At 51.8% G+C, this 17883-nt stretch overlaps 1 protein-coding gene across 1 annotated transcript; it reads right to left on the bottom strand.

Annotated features, from left to right (window-relative positions):
• Positions 1–221: 221 nt before the first annotated feature.
• On the bottom strand, positions 222–16601 carry ADORA2B (adenosine A2b receptor). The gene is made up of 2 exons (XM_065853365.2): positions 16061–16601; positions 222–4085 (listed from the first exon to the last, which is right to left on the bottom strand). The coding sequence occupies exons 1-2, from the start codon at positions 16423–16425 to the stop codon at positions 3392–3394; spliced, it is 1059 nt and encodes a 352-aa protein (XP_065709437.1). The 5' UTR covers positions 16426–16601; the 3' UTR covers positions 222–3391.
• Between the last annotated feature and the right edge of the window lie 1282 nt (positions 16602–17883).

The following is a 17883-nucleotide window of genomic DNA, read 5'->3' as shown; positions in this document are numbered from 1 at the left end:
CTGACCCATTTCAGAGAAGCTGAGCCCCTCACGCTGGTGGCAAGGCAAGGCTGTCCCCATCAGACCCGCCAGCCGCTGAGCTGGGAGCCAGCTCCTTCCAGCGCTGTGAACCCCAGCCCGTGCTCCGAGACTGGGCTCCTCCTCAAGTACAGCGTAGCCTCGTATGACACACCATGTGAACACAACACCGCAAGAAATAATGGGGCACAGGCTGAGCCAGGTTGTGTAGGTGGTAAATTAAGCATTCTGTATGTAAATAACAGCTACTGCAAATACAAAAACTGAGCAACATGAGGAAAACACATCCACCCTATGTACATCAGAGCAGTAATGAGTGATAGCTGAATGGCTACAGCTGCACTCGCTACACAAAGTTCCTCTCCCATTTTTACTTCACATTTTTATAGAAACCTTCAGAGCTTTGTTTTTGAGGGGGGGGAGAGGTGTCCTATTTTTATTTTGCCTTGAAATTACTTTGGCTCAGATCCACGAAGGCACTTAATGTGCCTAAAGACCGCAGTGACCCGGGCCATAGTTAATAGTGGCTGAAACAACCCCATGGCACAGTCATGCTAAGGTAACACCGCATCTGTTTGCAGGAATTCTGGCTCATAAGAGGCATATGAAAGGCAGCAATCGTGGATGCTGAGCTGCAGTGCAAGCTGTCGCATATGAGCAACTGTTCTGGGAGCGGCTGTCTCTGCATTCAGTGCTGCGTTTCAGTCTGTTCCTGCTGCCCAGAGTTTGGTTCATAATCAGCCAGTGGGAGAAGAGACTTGACATTTGTTGTTGTGAGGATAAATGTGGCTTGCAACCACTTTGCAACACTGCCAGACCTGCAGGTGAAATCCTGCTTGTTTCCCGCTGTGATTAACTGAAGGAACACAGCCAAAGATAATACAGAAGGAGGAGAGAGTCAAACCCTGCCCAAATGGCAGGAGGTGGCTACATGTGTTAGCTGGACTACGACCAAGGCAGATGCAGCAAAGCTGAATGGGGCTGTTAAAGGAGAAACACATGGGACAGTAACTTTTAACTATTCAGCTTCTTATTGGAGATGCCAGTATCTGAGACTCAGAGCTGTAGCTAAATTTGGACATTGTATAAACATGTACAAACCCATTCAGAACGTACTGGTGATTCTCCAAGGTTTGGGGCTGGCTCTGACAGCTGAGCTGCTACACACACGGTATGAGATCCATCACTCCTAGTGAATCATCCTCTGCCTGCGTGCCGGGCCCCAGGTCAGACCTGCAGGTCGTGCCAGCCGGCGCAGCAGATGCTGCAGGAAGAGGATTTCTTTGTTTTCAGCTGATTTTATACTGTATTTGTCATCGTTTATGCCAAAGAAATGAAACTCTCAGGATCTTCTATTGCCCCCCTTTTAGTGCAATGCAGTTAAAAAAAAAGAAGGGGAAACAAAAGAAAGAAAACTGCTTTCTATATAATTCAAGTACAATTTATCAGGGACAAACTTCTCCAGATATCACAGTCTGCCCGCTGGACCTGTGGCTGTGCTTAAACTCCCTTCCCTGCCCCTGGCTCTAAGGCTGCTCTGTCTCTGCCTCTCTCCGTGAGGAACCACTGAAAAGCACATTTAAAGCACATCCCTGCGGTCCAGCTTCTCATCGCTTGCGACGCTGCTGGCACTGGGTGCTTCGGAGATGGCATCACTTTACCACACAGGGACCGTCAGGCAAGGGTCCCATTTGTAGGAGGACCACAAGGTGATGGCAGGTCTGAGCGAGTCAAGAACAGCTGGGTCTGCACCACCATCAGCTGTTTGGTGTTTCTCTGACTCCCCTCCCTGTTCCTCTCCGTTGTGGAGTGAAACTGCGCTGCAAAACGAAGGCCATGCTGGGAGCACCGGTTCACGTACAGCGCTGCGCGTGCCGGCACGCCGGCCGGATAAGCGGAGCTCAGACTGCAGAAATCCGTGCGCTGTTCTTCCTACCCTTGCCTAGTTTTGCATATCACAGTTACATATTAAATCAGGTGCAGTAATTACTGAGCTGCGGTTGCAGAGTGTTATTAACTCGCAGCACAAATTAAGACTGTTGTGCTGATGAGGGGCTGAGCTTTGTCCTCACGAAGGGCCCGGACAGCAGGCTCAGTGCAGCAGCCAGGCCGGCCCGTCTGCTTCCACAAAGAGCTGGGCCAAAACCAGACCCAAGTCAAGGCATTCTAGCTTCTCAAGCAAATTACCTCCCTTCCTGTCTCTTGCTACTGATGCAAGATTAAAATAAACAGTAAAAAAATAAAAATCACTATTAGAAAAAACAAAATAAAAGCACTCACGGCTTCTGGGGGTTACTGGGCTACAGAGGAAGCCCAGCAAGACCAAGTTTTAGGAACTAGGTGAGCTGCAGAAGCCGGCTATCCCAGCTAAACCTGCCCTTCTGAAAGCACTGCAAGGCTGTCAGGTTCTGACTTGGGAGCAAAAATCGTGTCAGCAAGGGAGTGTCCGCACAACCCTCAGTGACTCCGGATCAGACCATTAGGGCACTTGTGCCTTTTGCATTTTGACAGCTGGAAACAGATTTGAAATCAAACCTGTTGCACTGGTCTGCACGATCCTGTAGACCAAAGTGATTTAAAGGCAATGAAACTGCTGTTCTAAAGCTTCAGTGCACTCTTTTCTAGAATTTTCCTCTTTCAGTAAGTAGGGCTTCCATACTGGGGCCAAAAATAGCTGGCCAGTTCTGATCTTGTTTTCCCATCAACACGGCCACGTCCCTCAGAGCCTGGAATGCAGATTCAGTTTCACACCAGCAACTGGGCTAAGTAAGACTTTTTCCCATCAGAGAATACGAGCTGCATCAAACAATTGATGGAATAATTAGGGTATTACCAAAGTGCTGTCAAGTATGGACTCAAAGAACAACCCGAAAACGGACACAAAATTATTACTCCTAAATGAAACAAGAGATTAAAAAATAATAATAATAATTAAAATAAAGATCCTAGGACTTGACACGAGCAGCACAATTAGGGAAACACCCCCAGCACGTGGGTCTTCCACAGTCAATGTCTGACCTGGAAAGGAATTACAGGGTGCTTCAAAAAGATGGAACCGATCTGAAATCACTATGTGTTTGAAATTGGGTCCGTCTTTTTGAAACACCCTATCCAACATGCTCCCCAGCACTCACACAACCTGGGTTTACAGTCGGGGGTGAGCTGTGCTCAGTCTCCCCACTCAGGTTATTCCTCTAGGAGGCACTGTGTTAATTACAAAAATAAAATAAAATAAAATAAAAATACAGCTGCATAACTGCATAGTGGTCATCGCTGAGCACTCCTGGCGGAGGTAGCTCCAACTGTTCACATAGGCACAGGGAGGGGTAATGTGGGGACAGACTGCGGAACCCGCAGAGCAGGACGTGCAGGGTCATACGGACACAGAGGCTACCGGAGAGTTCAGGCCGCTGACTGTCAGGTGCTGGTTGTTGTCAGTGTTGCACTTGGGCAAGTCGTCCGTCTTACAGAGGATCTTGGAAATGATCTTGCGGAAGGTGTAGCGGAAGTCCCTGATCCTGTAAGCGTAGATGATGGGGTTGATGACAGAGTTGGCGTGGGAGAGGATGATGGCCATATACATCACCCACTCAGGCTTGGATTTGGAGAAGTCCTCGTGGAAGTGAGTGATGCAGTTCAAGATATGCAGGGGCAGCCAACAGAAGGCAAAAAGTCCTACAATGATGGCCAGAGACTTGGCTGCGTGGACCTCTTTCTGCAGGGTGGTCCTGGAGTTGCCCATCAGTTCCATCTGATGTAACTGTTTGCAGGCGACCATAAATATCTTAATGTAGATTCCCAACATGATAACAAGCGGAAGCAGCACACAGCCAAAGAAGTTGAAGTACACCATGTAGCTCATCGTTACCACGTTCTCAAAGAGGCACGAGATGAAGCAGCCATGGTGCTGTGTCCTGGTGTCAGCCCCTGTCTCGTTGGTAGCGTTGGGACAACCACTCATGGCTTTATTCCAGCCCATAAGAGGAGTCAGTCCAATTCCAAAGGACAGGAGCCACAGCACAGCGATGAGGCCTCTTGCTCGCTTGCCCGTCACCAGACTGTTATACCTACAGCACCAAGAGCAAAACCAAGATAGAGCCGTTAAATAAAGGAACACCCATGACTTCCCAGCAGCTAAAGTCATCAGCATTTTGGCTAATGCCACAAAAGCCCCACCCACGCCCACATGGGAACCTCACCCCTCTCATCACCTGAGGGGTAAAAAAATCTCACCTGTGCTCTGTGCCTGGGCAAGGCGATTTGGGGAGGTGATTCACTTACTATTCCTGAGAGGAGCCAAGCGCTGCCCCTGGCTGTGAACATCCTCCAACAGGAGGTAAAAGACTTAGCGTCTTAGGAAAGACTTTATCATTGCATGAGCCTAAACCACCAACTGCTAGGAGGGCAGGAGCAGGGGGAAGGCTCACTCTCTAACCACCAACTTACTCTCTTGCTCTAAGCATCCATTACTGGGCACGCCGCGGCACGTTGCTGGGCTACATGCACTTCTGGGCTGACTTATTTCGGCTGAGACAATGCTGGCTTTCAGTTCTACGCTGTGATGGGTAGCTGAAGATTTAACCAGCACCACCACACACTTGGAGCCTTTATACCACAGCCAGCTTGGGCTGCTCTAGCGCCTGCAGCAACGCTGCTTGCACTGGAGCTTGCAGCAGTCCCGTAATGTGATATCCCCCCCGTGCTACCTCGTACTCTGAGCTGGGCAGTAAGTACATGTGTGTGGAAATCGGAGATCCTGCCAGCTTCCCAAACGGTGCAATTCCTGGCCTGCACATGCCAGACTGCAGCCCACGCAAGCTTGTTGTGGCTGCATAACAAAAGAAGAAAGACTTTCCTGAGCCAGTATTTGAAAACAATTGCTAATGATGGATTGCTTAGGAGAGTTGCAAGTTGGGGTCAGTGTCTCCATCCAGACGTGGAGCTGGGAGCCAGGGACACTGGGCTCCTCTCCCCCATTTGATGTCCCTGCTTTGTGCCTTCCTGGGCACCTGCTGCTCTCACATGCGTTACGGAGAAGCTCCACGGTGGCCTAGGGACAAGTTGACAAGGGCTGCAGAGCCATGTGCTGCCCACACCTTTCCTAAGCCCACAGACTGAGTGTCTTCATGGCCACGAAAACAAAGGTGCCCCTCCAGCCCCCAGATGCTCAGAGACACAAACGGACCTGGATCCTAAAGCCACAGAAGTCAAGCTGGTTTTGGTGCAACCAGAACAGATGCCAACATCAAAGCATCAGTCGGGTCACTCTTTGGAGAAGCAAAGAACCAGCGACTGCCAGAAAGACACCGTGAGAAACCCGTTCCTGTCCTCTCCTGTCTGCTGGCTGACACGCGTCCCCCGTCCCACACCCGTCTCTCAGTGCTTGTTTACTCTGGCTTGGCTACCCTGCTCCTCCTTTCCTAAGAACGTTTGTTCTGATTTTCTTCCGGCCCGTGAGGCAGGGGAGGGTTTTATTCCCACAGAACCGCAGCTGTGCCTGTGAATCACACTGCGCTGCCTCCCTGAGAGCCCCGTGTCCCTCTCCTCCTGCAAGCTACAGAAACAGGAGGGTAAGTGGGGCATCTGTCAGCACCAACCGGGCAGCAAAGCAGGGCTGGGGGAGCCCTCGGCCCCTCCTGCACAGCCGCTGTGCACGGGGCCGGCCGAGAGGATGTGGGAGCAGCTGCCACATTTAGGAGATGCTGATCTGTGACCACAGGCCACAGGGTACGTGTCTAAAGGGCAGGTCCAGCCACTGAGAGGTTTGAGGGGTTTCTCCTGTGCTTTTCTCTCATTACTACTAAGCCTCACTGCTTCAGAAGATAAGAAATTATCAGATCAGTGAGGCCAAGCCCATTGCTTTCAAAACCCTGTGTTAGGTTTTCAGGAGCTGGAGCTGCTCTGAGGTTGTGGGACTTGAAAACACTAAGATTTGAGTTGGAGCAAGTTCCCAGAAATCCGATCTCTTGGCAAAGTCGGAGTCTCAGGCTACAGCGGTGGCCAAGCTCAGCCAGTGCTGCAGGAGCTGCTGCTCTACAGCTCTGCGCGGGGAAGAGGAGCCCGCGGCTCCTCGGCTTGTGCTGTTCACGCTTAGCTGGTCATTTCAGTTGCTTCTCTGCTGCCTCAGCTGTGTCACATCCCAAAAAACTCTGCTGGTAAGACCAGCAAACACAAAATGGACCATTGTTCATAGAGAGAAACCCAATGCTAAGAGTTTTGCATATCTAGATTAGGGTGTGCAGGAGCACAAGGAAAAGCCGCTGCAGCTCTGCTCTGCTGGGGCCGGTGTCCACTGCACCGTGCCAGGTTGGTGACATCCGCTGCTGTCCCTTGCTGAAAGCTTATGACCCCAAATAAGGCTTTTTCCATCTGCTCCTCTCCTGAACTCTTCTGCAAACATAACTCTCAGTGTGGAGGCTTACAAATCCAGTTAAGTCACTTGATTTTCCAGTGGCTGTAATGGTGGCATGTTTATTTTAGTGCCGCTCTTCCCCAGCGCGCACAGCAGAGCTGCAGCCCGGATCACATTTAAGCCGGGGCCTCTTCTGCGAGGAGGAGATGGAAAAACACGCTGCACTTCGTGTCTGCAAGAGCCCGAGCTGAGCAGCGGGAGAGCTGCAGGGCTGTCGGCACAGGGAGGAGATGCTGTTCACTGGAGTGGAGATAGAGAGATAGAGAGATAGAGAGAGACAGAGAGACAGAGAGACAGATAGAGATAGATGATAGATAGATAGATAGATAGATAGATAGATAGATAGATAGATAGATAGATAGATATTCACAGTGAGCAGCACACTCCGCAGATTAACTCCTCGTTCTCACAGGGTTGCCCTACAAACTCTTCCCACCACCTCTCCGCTCAGTGACCGATCCCAGAGACGATGGTGGTCCCTGCTGAGACTACAGAGAAGGGTCATGGTGGGTCGCTGAGCTACCAGCCAGAAGAGGCCAAGGTGAAACGGGACGGTTTGATGCTCTAAAATTGTTCACTAATTACCTTCTTATTAACTTAATACACTTATTTGCCAGGACACTGCCTGTATTGCCCTTAATGGAAGTTAAGCATGTGAAAATAAAGGATGCATGACTATTACCAGGTCAAGAAAGAAGAGTCTCGTTAGTGAGCCACCGCACACAACCGCATCCCATCATCAGCCACCACCAAGAGCAGCAGGCACGGGCTGTGAGACAACCCAGAGTCACCTTTTTTCCTAAGCTCTATAAAACATGACCAGACAGTGAGGAACCAACAGATTTGCACAGCTCTGAATGCTCCAGCAAACCCCTCCTTCATTCTCTTTAAGGCTTAATATTATCAGGCAAAAACTATTATAGTAACTTTACTCACCTAAGTCTGCTCGATTAATGTGTAACAAATATTGAATCTCCTCTTTGTTTCTGCCCAGAGGCATCAAATGTTGCTTTAATGTAAATAACAGCTGAATATTTTTAAATGATTTATTGAAATTAAATAACCTGGCAATGCATTCATTCCTTTTACGCTGCCAGGCAAAGCCTCTTTACTGGTGTAATCATCATAAAGCAGCTAATTATCACAGCTCCCACCCAGTGCCGCCATCACAGAGCCATTCAGGTTTCTGTTCTGCCAACGTACATGACTATACATTTGCCACCAGTGTCCCAGTCCCACAGTCCCAGCGCAGGAGGTCAAATACTTCAAGGGAAGTTCAGTGGCTTTCACAGCAGGGCTCTGACCCACCGGTGGTTCCGTGTACAAGTGCTGCTGGGTCTGTACCTGCTGTGTCACCATCGAAACAGCTTCAGCTGGGACACAACAGCCCATGGAGATCACCCAGCACAGGCACTGCTGGGTGTAATTCAGCATTTGGGGTGATGAGACTTGGGAAAGAACCCAGCCTGGAGGAAACATTCTAGAAGGAGACTCTTATTCCCACATAATTTATCTCAGGGAGCAGGAATGGGGGAGAGGGGGCTCTCAGCTTCCCTCCTGTCTGCCCCGTGCCCGGGCCGCCGGATGCGGGGAGTTCGCAGATCTCAGACCCTGCAGGTGCTCCGATACAAAGAAGCAGTGATAATTTATATATTTCTATTTTAAGTGTGAAGGAAAAGACACAGACACCTCGATTCACAAGGGCAGAGAGCAGTTTGGCTGCCAAGCATTGCATCCTGGTCATCTACGTGCAGCTGTACTTTGCATTTTGCTCTTTTTTTTTTCCCATTGGAGCTATGACAGCACGGAATAAGCACCATTGCTGCTGTTCTGCTTGCTCCATGCGCAGCCATGGAACGGAGATCGCATACCAGCAGAAATATCCTGGCAGGACATTTTAAATGAATCATAAATTGCACCTTAGAGAGGAGAAAAAAGAAATAAATAAAAAGCCCATAAAAAGCTGTGCTTTTTAACCAGGAAGGAGTTGGCGGTGAGAGTGAGAAATCTGATTAGCAGTTGCAGTATCAGCCGAGGAAGCAGGACATCTGCGTCGGTCCCTGTCCAGTTGCAGACAAATCACTTCCTCCCACATCTGTCCCTATTGTGCGCAGGGGCGGCAGCAGCGGCCCCCGCTCGCACTCCCGGCCTTCCGCCGGACGGTGACTGCGACCACGCCAGCCCCACGGCGCAGGTGGGCACTCGGGGTTACTTGGAGGGGCAGGAGCATGGCTCAGCACCCCCGTTTTTGGGTGCCGGGAGCACCGCTGCCCGCTGTGTTCATGGTGCTCAGCCCCTGTGCACCCACCTGCCGCAGGATGGAGAGTGTTCAGGCATTGACTCTAAAGTGGGGGCCGATGTGTGGGTGCTGCTCTGAGCTTTGGGGCTGGATGCTGAGGAACCCAGCCCTGCCTGGCTCCCATCTGCACAGCGCGAGGGGAACAACCGCCCGCTCGTCCCCGGTGCTGCTGGGTTTGCAGCCGACCAGCGAGGTCACAGGTGCTACATTTGCGGGACCGCTAAAAGGCATTTAAAGACTAGAAGGCTTTAACTTCCTCCAGGGCTTGCTTTGTTCATGTTATATGGCATTTTCACACAAGACCCTGCTGCTCATGAGCTTAAACTATCAAGCACAAAACCCTCTCAGCTTATCCCTCCTGTGAAGTCCTCCTTCCCTGGGCTAGAGGCAAGGCAGCTGGGAGAATGACGGCTGCCCTCCACGGCCCCCAGCTCCCACCTCGCCCCAGTTTATCCCAGTTTATCCCAGCACACCCATCCGCACCTCAGCCCTGCCACCACCACACAGCAACAGCTCAGAGCAGGGGATGGCTGAAGGGCACCAGGTTTGTAGAGCCAAGAATGTGGAAAGGAGAAATGCAGGAGAGCTCAGTTTTGGCCCAAAGCACCCTGCAAACAGCACCCGTTTGGGTCATCTGGAGAACAGAGAAGGGAAACGGTGGCTGCGAGGTGTGGAGCGCTGGGAGGGGAACACAGAGCCGTGCACGTGTGGAACACCGACAGCACCTGCCGTGTGGATGTGCAGGTATTTTTCTCACGAAGGTGCTTTCACAGCAGCCGGGCAGGAATTTGCATTGGCTGCCCTGTTTTCTGTCTGTAGCAGCTGCTCACACCACAGCCCGGCCGCCCCGACAGGGCGAGAAGATGTGACTGAAAACTGAACTGAGAGCCACGGGGTGGAGCGGGGAGCAGGGGGGGCTGTGGGCTGGCTGCCCACGCCGGGCAACCCCGCGCTCCCCCGAGGACGCCTGGCACCGGGGGTGCCGGGGCGCGCAGAGCTGCTGGGTGCAGGAAGGAAATGAACTCGGCGCTCCGCACGCTGCTCTCACGCTCACTTCAGAACACGAGCAGCCACCTCAAGACACCCGTGCGCAGGCAGGGGTGTGGTACCTGCCCGCCCTTTGTGCTCCAGAGGGGGTTTCTGAGTCCCAGAGCACAAAAATCTGGTTCTCCCTGCCTGAGACCACAGGGCTGAGAGGAGCCTCTGGAGCCTTCAGCCTTCCCGAGCTCTTCCTCGACACCACCCTCCCTCCGGGCTCTGAATCCCCACAGATCTACCTGGGGGTGCCTGGGGCTGAGAATTTTTGCCATTCCAAACCTCTCTGAGCGATGGGAGGGAGGATGCGAACGCCAGGGTGTGGGGTGACCAGTGCATGATCTGGGGGCACAGGCAGAGCCCCAGCCATGGTGGCACCGACCCGTCTGCACCGCTGCTCCTGCAGGGACCGCGCTCCGTCCCTTGTCCCTTGTGGGTCCAGCAGCTCTGGTCACGGCGCTCAGTGACACGACGGTGCCCACAGGGCGCTGAACGGTGAGCATAAGTGCCCGGACACACATCCACCGATGTTCTCGCAAGTTATTTGTGGCTCATGCCCAGGCCTGATGTCATCCATAGGATCAGGGAGATAATCCGCGCTTTGGCACGCACCAATTCCCTGAGCTGCTCATCAGGCTTCGCAAAGCCGCGAGAGCCCATGGGGAGGGGAGAGGGCTGACACATCTGTAGGCACAGCTGGCACCACTGATTCCTGGCATCCTGCGGACCAAAGCCGCCCGTAACGCAGTGACGGGAGCCCTGACGCTCCCCGCACAGCCCCTGCCCGGCACAGCCAAGGGCCAGGGCAGAACATTCCTAAAAATCTCAGTGTTGCAATCTGTGCTCATTGCTATGAAAAACAGCAAATTCACAAAAACCCCAAGAACAAGCCTGATAATTACAAAGCAAAAACTTTCAACTGCAAAATCAAACAGTTCACTGTCAGAACACTTTGGTTTAATACATTGTTCTTGCAGGAAAATCCAAAAGCCTCACTTCTAGAATAAAATTCTGCTAGATTTCAAGAGCTGCTCTTTTTCCACCTAAGAATTAACCTGTGTTTTTTGTAGATTGGGCTGAGCAACATGCAAAAAGCTCCTAAACCCAAAGGTTCTGGCTCAGTCAACAGCCTGGAAATGAGACTTGGAGCCACATGCCGACTGCGGTCACCCCTTGGCATCCCCTACCCCCAGCTTCTGCAGGGGCTCACGTCTCAGAGACAATTAATGCCCTTCCTGACAGGATTTTTGCTTTTTTTGGAGGGAAGTGACCCTCAAGGTGGAGAAAAATATAAAAACTGGAGACAGGCGTTTTAAGGAAGCCAGGCTGCTCGCAACTAAAAATAGCTGTGATTTCCCCCTCTGGCTGATGGCCATGAGGGCATATGTGATTATTGCTGGTTTTTATTGTGTTTCTTTTCCAGAGTCGGCTGCATCCAAAGCCCAGGGCAAACAGCAGCCCTGGGAAGACGAGCGGGCGCTGCCGGCCCCCGGCTGCAGCACAAACCCCCCACGTTCTGCCCAAGTCGAGCTCAACTGACCTGAACTTCCTTAAAGCTGTGACAGCTGTGCTGCTGAACCGAACCTCCTGCCTGCAGCACTCAGCATGTTTGCTGCACGTTAAGTCTATTAATTGATGGTAACCTTGGCCCGGCACAGCCGTCTGATGGACAAGAGGGGCAGAGCATCCCCGGCTCTGGAAGAACGATGCCTCCCGTGCCGCTCGGGATCGGCACATGAACCAGATGAAGGGCAGGGCAAGGATTTCCCTTGAGAAAGGAAATGAAGCAAGGGCAAGGAAGAGCAGCTGCAATTCTGCGTGTCGCTGATGGCACACAGAAAATGGCAGGTGGAGACCAAGGCTTTGCTGAGGAACAAACTGGGGGTTGAGGGGAATCCAGGACCAGTTCTTGTCTGGAGGAGGGGGGAGCCCCTCTGCAGCAGGGCACAGCGAGGGCAGGCGGCTGTAAAGCATCCGCCAAACCACCTCATGAAAGGACACCACACAGCTAAAAGGATGAGAAAAAGGCAGCCATGATCCAAATGGAATTCATCTCCATGAGGAGAGCAGAAAGGAATGGGGCTGTTGTCTTCATCATGTCAAAGACGAGGGGCAGCAGCTCCTGTGGGAGACCATTAACAGGTTGGGGCCCAGCGCGGGTGCTCTGGCTGCCGGGGGCAGCGAGGGCTCAACAAGGAGAAGAAGGGGAGAGGGCACAGTCATGGATAACCCAGTTCTAGCTCATGGCAAAGCTGCCTGGGGACATCAGCACTGTGTTTCTGCCAGGGATAAAAATCAAAGGCGGGAGAGAACTAAATCCAGGGAAGAAGAACAAGCACCAGATCAGCTCAAGCCACAGGGAGTCTGGGCTGGTTTTCCCCCTGCAGGTCTCGGGGGGTGTTTGCCGGGTGGGCAGCAGCAGTACAGCATTCGCCATCCTGCAGGACAAGGGCACACAGCGTGATGTTGTACAGGGTGTTTCATTCTGCTTTTGCTCGCTAAATACAGGTGCTTTTCTCCCTCTCTAATTCCTGATACATTTGTTCCAGGCATCTCTCCATACGTACAATTATCAGCCACACCAAATAATTTGCAATAATGCAAATAAAAGGGAAATATCTTATTCCAGCTTACAAATCTTCTCTGGCTCGCAGCTATGGGGCTGCAGGGTGAAAACCAGCCCTGGAAAAAGCCAGAGAGAGAAAGCCTCGCACTGCTCTTGTGCCAAACACTGTGCGATGGATTTACTGATGCTGGAAGACGCTGCCTTGCCCAGCTTTGATATTCTGCTTGGAGGCAGCACTGTGGGGGTGTGAGCGTTTGAGGGGGGGTCAGCCTGGCAGAGAATGGATGCTGTCGGGTACCTGGGGGCCACAGGGACGGGCAGACGCGGGTGGTGATGCCACCTGGTCAGAAGCACTGAGGACTGGGAAGCAAGGCAGGGTCAGTGCCTGTTTGAAGACAAGAAGCCGTGTCCTGGTGTGTCGGCCGGGGGAGAAAGGACCCGGGGAAGGGCTCGGAGCTGCAGCTGCTCGGACTGGGCAGCGCGGTGGGGGCTTCTCCACAAACAGAGATTTGTCAAAAACAAACAAAACAAGAGTTTCAAGGGACAGAAAGAATTTGTGGCTTCAGGTCAAATTCAGCAAATATTTTTAGCCAGAGGAGTGGGGGTTGTAAAACACCATTTTTAAATAAGATTTTTGTTCTGCAATTGTCCAGATGAGAATTTGTCAGTTCCTTTCCAGTGAGGATGCCTCCGTTTCAAAAAGCAGCACAGCAACATCAGAAGGGTTAAGCAACTTGAACAAAATCTGCCAGGTTGGTCTGGATCACTTTGTTTTACTAAAACCTCCAAACATTGCTGTTTCAGTTTGACTGAAACAATTTCCCTCTTCCCCATGGGATTTTTGGTTCAGCCACAGGACTGAAAAATCCATTACTAGCCTGACTGCAATGCAAACATCTCCTGCGCTCCCCCGCCTGCCCAGCCTATGGGTGTGCTTAAATAACCCTGAAACGGCATTAAATCCTATGGCATACTCGGTTCTCACTGTCCCTACAGACGTTTCCACAGGGAGCTGGTGGATGTGACAGGGACACCTGTTTGCTCTGCAACAACTGCGCTATTTATTAAGTAATTGCTATATGGGGCTGGGTACAAATCAGTTTCTTAAATGGCCGGTTATCAGACCCTGCACCGGTCTCCAGAATGAGAGTTTTAGTGACAAAAACTTCTCCTAAGGTCACTGTTCCTACAAAATGATGACCAACTTTCCCTCTCCATGGCACAAACCGCCTTCCAGAAACCGCACATGAATGTACCTGGAGCGGGTGGTGGGACAGCAGCGCTGGGGAGCATCTCGGGAACAAGGATGCTGATGAGACAGTTCTAACCAAGCCTTGCTTGGAAAACCCTGGTGCAATAGAAAAGTGTTTTGCCAGCACAGTTTTATAACCCACTCTGTCCTCTTTTGATCTTGGTCGCACAAATAAAAACAGCCTTTCAGTGCCAGCCCCTAAATCTCCCATTGCCGAAGCAACGAGCTGCCCATTGCCCTGCACCCCAGCAGTGAGAACCCACTGTTCTTTTAATGGAGTTTTACTTACTGGTCACCTCTGAGAGCAATGAAAGGGGCCTCAGTGCCAAGACCAAGTTTAATCCAAACTTCACACTTCAGACCAGCCTAGGAAGGATGGACTCCTGGATCTCCATTTACAGCTGAAGGGGCTGTATGTGTCCAGCTAGAAAATGCTCATAGGAATAAAGATGTTCATGCAAACAGAATAAAAGACTTGGCCTAAGACTGGGTGAAAAAGCAATGTTGGCAAAGAATCCCAAAGCAACACAAACTGCCCTGAGATTTCATCCCACACAGGTGTACAGATCTAATGGAGAGCCCAGCAAACTTGCTGGAGACCGGGATTGGGAAAATAAAAAAGAGTGTGGAGGAAATACTTGCAATTTTGTCAGATGGCAAAACCACTTCCCTTCTGCAAACACATAAACGGTGCCCTCAGAGCATTTCTGATCTGCGACTCGCGCCTCGGATTCCCGCGGAGTAGAAACTGATCTCACAAGCTCCAACTTTCTCAGCCAAGTGCTGCAAAAAGCAGCTTGTGGTACGAAATGAGAGAGTTAAAATAAACGGCCCGTGCTTGAACAGCCTGCTTGTGGTGTGTGGTGTGATTGAACTGAAACTTAAAAAAATCCGACCTGCTTCCGTAGCCGTTGCTGTGCTGCTGACCCCCAGTTTGAGAAAGCCCCAAACGAATGGAAAAAACACCAAATAGTTATCTGAAGCCCATGCGGGTGTCACCCAGGTGGGTGGCGGGCAGGTGAGCAGGTCAGAGGTGCTGGCACCAACTGACCTGCTCCGTCCCCTCTCCCCACGAGGGATACAGCTCGGCTCTCGCTTACTCTACGCGCTGTGGAATTTCTGAGCACCAAGCCCTGATGACACACACAGCCACTCAGCGTACATGCATTTCCACTACCAGTTTTATCATCTGCCTGATGACTAATTAATATTTGCCCAACATATGGGAGTTCTCCGATGCAAGGTGCCAGAACAGAGTGAAGGGGTTTTTTCTTTTAAAGTAATTTTAGGGTGAATTCAGTGCCTGTGCAAGGGAGATACCAGAGATGAGCAGAATCTAGGACAGCAGCAACTTAGAGAGTTCAGCTGAGGTCCCTTATGACAAATCCTGACCAGTGCCCTAAGCCATCCTGGACTCCCCAGGGGTCCCATCAGTGTCTGCTTCTCAGGGAGGAACAACAGAGACATGAAGGAGATGGGGACTAACAGACCCAGGACATTTGTAATGCAAAGCTGGGGATTTGCTGCACTTAAGCTTAAGGAAGCTGCTGCACCAGCTCACTGGTGAAGTGCCTCTAAAACAGATCAAATACATTTTTCCCAAGAATACTGCAATGTCCCATGGATTAGAAAGAACCGTCTTTTGATGCTGTGCATGGATGAAATGCTAAACTGTGAAATTCTGAAAACTGAGGTATGAATCCTTTCCCCTTCACTCTTCTCCTTTCATAGCAGATGGACAAAGCTGTCACCTTCTGACATTTACTGATCTACACAGTTGCTCACAGTAAGCACTCAGAAAGAAAAGGTACGCATACAAGCACTGAAACACAATTTCAGCATTTATAAATGCAACAAATTGTGCTTTCAGTTCATTCATTATGTCCCTCTAAAAACTGGAAGTCAGCCTAGTTAGGCCGTAGTCATAGCTGAAAACACAAACTACGTACAAAATCATATTAAGATCTACTTAAGATAACTTTCAGCCTTTCTGAATTACTGTGACCTGAGCTCAGGAAGAGACAAGAGCTCTTACCAAACAGCCTGTGAAACTACTTCTCTAACAGGCTGGGAAGTAAGAGAAAGAGGGGTGGCCTCCGTGTTTAATTACCTGGGAGATGCCCAGACACCACAATAATGGGGGCTGTATAAATACCTACATAGATTAGCTGCAACTATGCCAAGCACACAACTACATCAATGCATAGCCCCCCCCACAAGATGCCACTGATCCTCCCAAGACAAACATCCTAAAGAAATTGAGCTTCAAGGTGTATTTTGAAGTCAGTGGCAGGATACTGAAAACTTGATCCCAGTCCTGCAGTGAGTGCAAACTCTCTGGTATTCTCATCGTCACCTGCGGGCAGCAAACCTCTTATAGCAACACTAGTGACCAGATGTTCCTGCACTCGAAGGCAAGGAGGCCACAGTCTAGGCTGTCAGGGAATGCGGCTACGTGCGTCCGCTCCAGTCACTTACCTCAGTGGGATCTTAATAGCCAGGTACCTGTCGATGGCCACGGCCAGCAAGCTGAAAATGGAGCTTTGGGTCAGCACCAGCACGAAGCAGGCGAAGAAGAGGCAGCTGTGAAAATCCACCTGGAATCCGATGCTGATGGTGATGGCGAAAGGGATGGCTAACAAACCCACGGCGATATCAGCCACTGCCAGGGACACCAGGAAATAGTTGGTGGCATTCTTCAGAGTACTGTTGATGGCCACGGCCCAGCAGACCAGGACGTTGCCAGCGATAGACAGCACAGCAATGATCAGTTCCAGCACGATATAGGTGGTTTTCATAGTGTCCATGACGAGAGCCCAGGGCGAGGAACTAGAACCGTTCATGAGAACAAGGTACTTTCCACCGGGCGCCCGTCCGCAGGTACCAACAGGCCACAGGGCAGCGCTTCCCGGAGAGAAACACCCATGTCCGGGCTCACCGCCGCCTCCCGCCCGGCTGCCGGGCCCTGGGGGGCCGGAGGGGCGCGGCGAACCCCGGGCCCCCCGCTGCCCGCACCGCCCGGGCCCCGGGGGGCATCCGCGGCTGCGCTCCCGCGGGCAGCGCTCACCGCCCGCCCGCCGCGGGGCCCGCCCGCTGCGCCCGCCGCGGGGCCATCGCCCGCCGGCACCTCGGGGCGCGACCGGACGGGCCGGGCCGGGGGTGGGACGGCCCCGCCGCTGCGCCGCCCGGGGATGCTCCGCCGCCGCCCGCCCGCCCGCCCCGCTCCCCGCGGAAAAGCCGCTGCCGGCCGCGGCGGGGCTATTTCTGCACATGGGGCGAGCGGGGCGGGGAGTGCGCGGCGCCGAGCCGATTGGCCGAGAACCGGCGGGCCCCGGGACTGCACCCCCAGCCAGGCACCCCCGCACTGCCTGGCCCCGGGACAGCAACCCCGCATCTCCCGGTCCTGGGACAGCACCCCCCGGTCCCGGAACAGCACCCCCGCATCTCCCGGGACAGCACCCTCGCCGCCGCCTCCGGGTTGGATGCTCGCCCCGGGTGTTTCTGAAGCCCGGCGGGGAAACACTTTGCCAAACGGGGAGTGAGAAGTTTCCCCCGAGCGTTTCGGCCCAAGACAAGCTGGGCTCTGGTGTTGCCACAGCCCGCTGGTCACCGCCGGCGGCATTGCCACACGGGGAAAAATCCCCCGTGACCACTGAGCTGAGCGAAACGAAAAGATTTCACAGAAATCATGAGAGCACTCAGGCTGTGAACGGTTATCACGCAACGTGACATTTCCTGATGCAAGAAAGTGGCAAAATACCATGATTAGCAAATAGTATTACTCACAGGGCCAGAGTTGTTAAGTTTAGGTCTAAGGAACTTGGAAAACATTAAAACCTGGTGCAATCATCAAAGAAAGGGGTTGTCTAGTGGATCTTAAAACCAGCACTGAATAGGAAGATAAATAGAATTGAATAACTACTCACCATTTCATCACACCTTTCATGCTTTGTATTGTGTTCACCACCAAAACAGATCAGAGGCTGAACATCACACTGGTTTTGTAGCATCCAGCAGCACTGAAGAACCCAATACAGAAAGCAGGGAAAAAAATCCAACCAAACAAAATAAGCAAATAAGCAAAACAGAAAGTACAAGAATTTGGGGGTTTTTTTTTAAAAAAAAAAAAGAAACCCAAAGTTGGAAATTAAACCCTGTGGAAGGGAAATCTTTCTGGGGATCTGGAGTTAAAGCCGAGCAAAAACACATGGGGAAAAATAGAATCTTTTTTTTTTTTTCAGTGGACATGGTGTAAATGGAAACACTCCCATTGACTACAAATGCTTTGGATCAGACAGATA

This window comes from Patagioenas fasciata, chromosome 19, assembly GCF_037038585.1.
Source record: "Patagioenas fasciata isolate bPatFas1 chromosome 19, bPatFas1.hap1, whole genome shotgun sequence".
NCBI classification, from domain to species: Eukaryota; Metazoa; Chordata; class Aves; order Columbiformes; family Columbidae; genus Patagioenas; species Patagioenas fasciata.
Note: the sequence above shows the minus strand (reverse complement) of the source record. Positions and strands in the feature narration are given on the sequence as shown.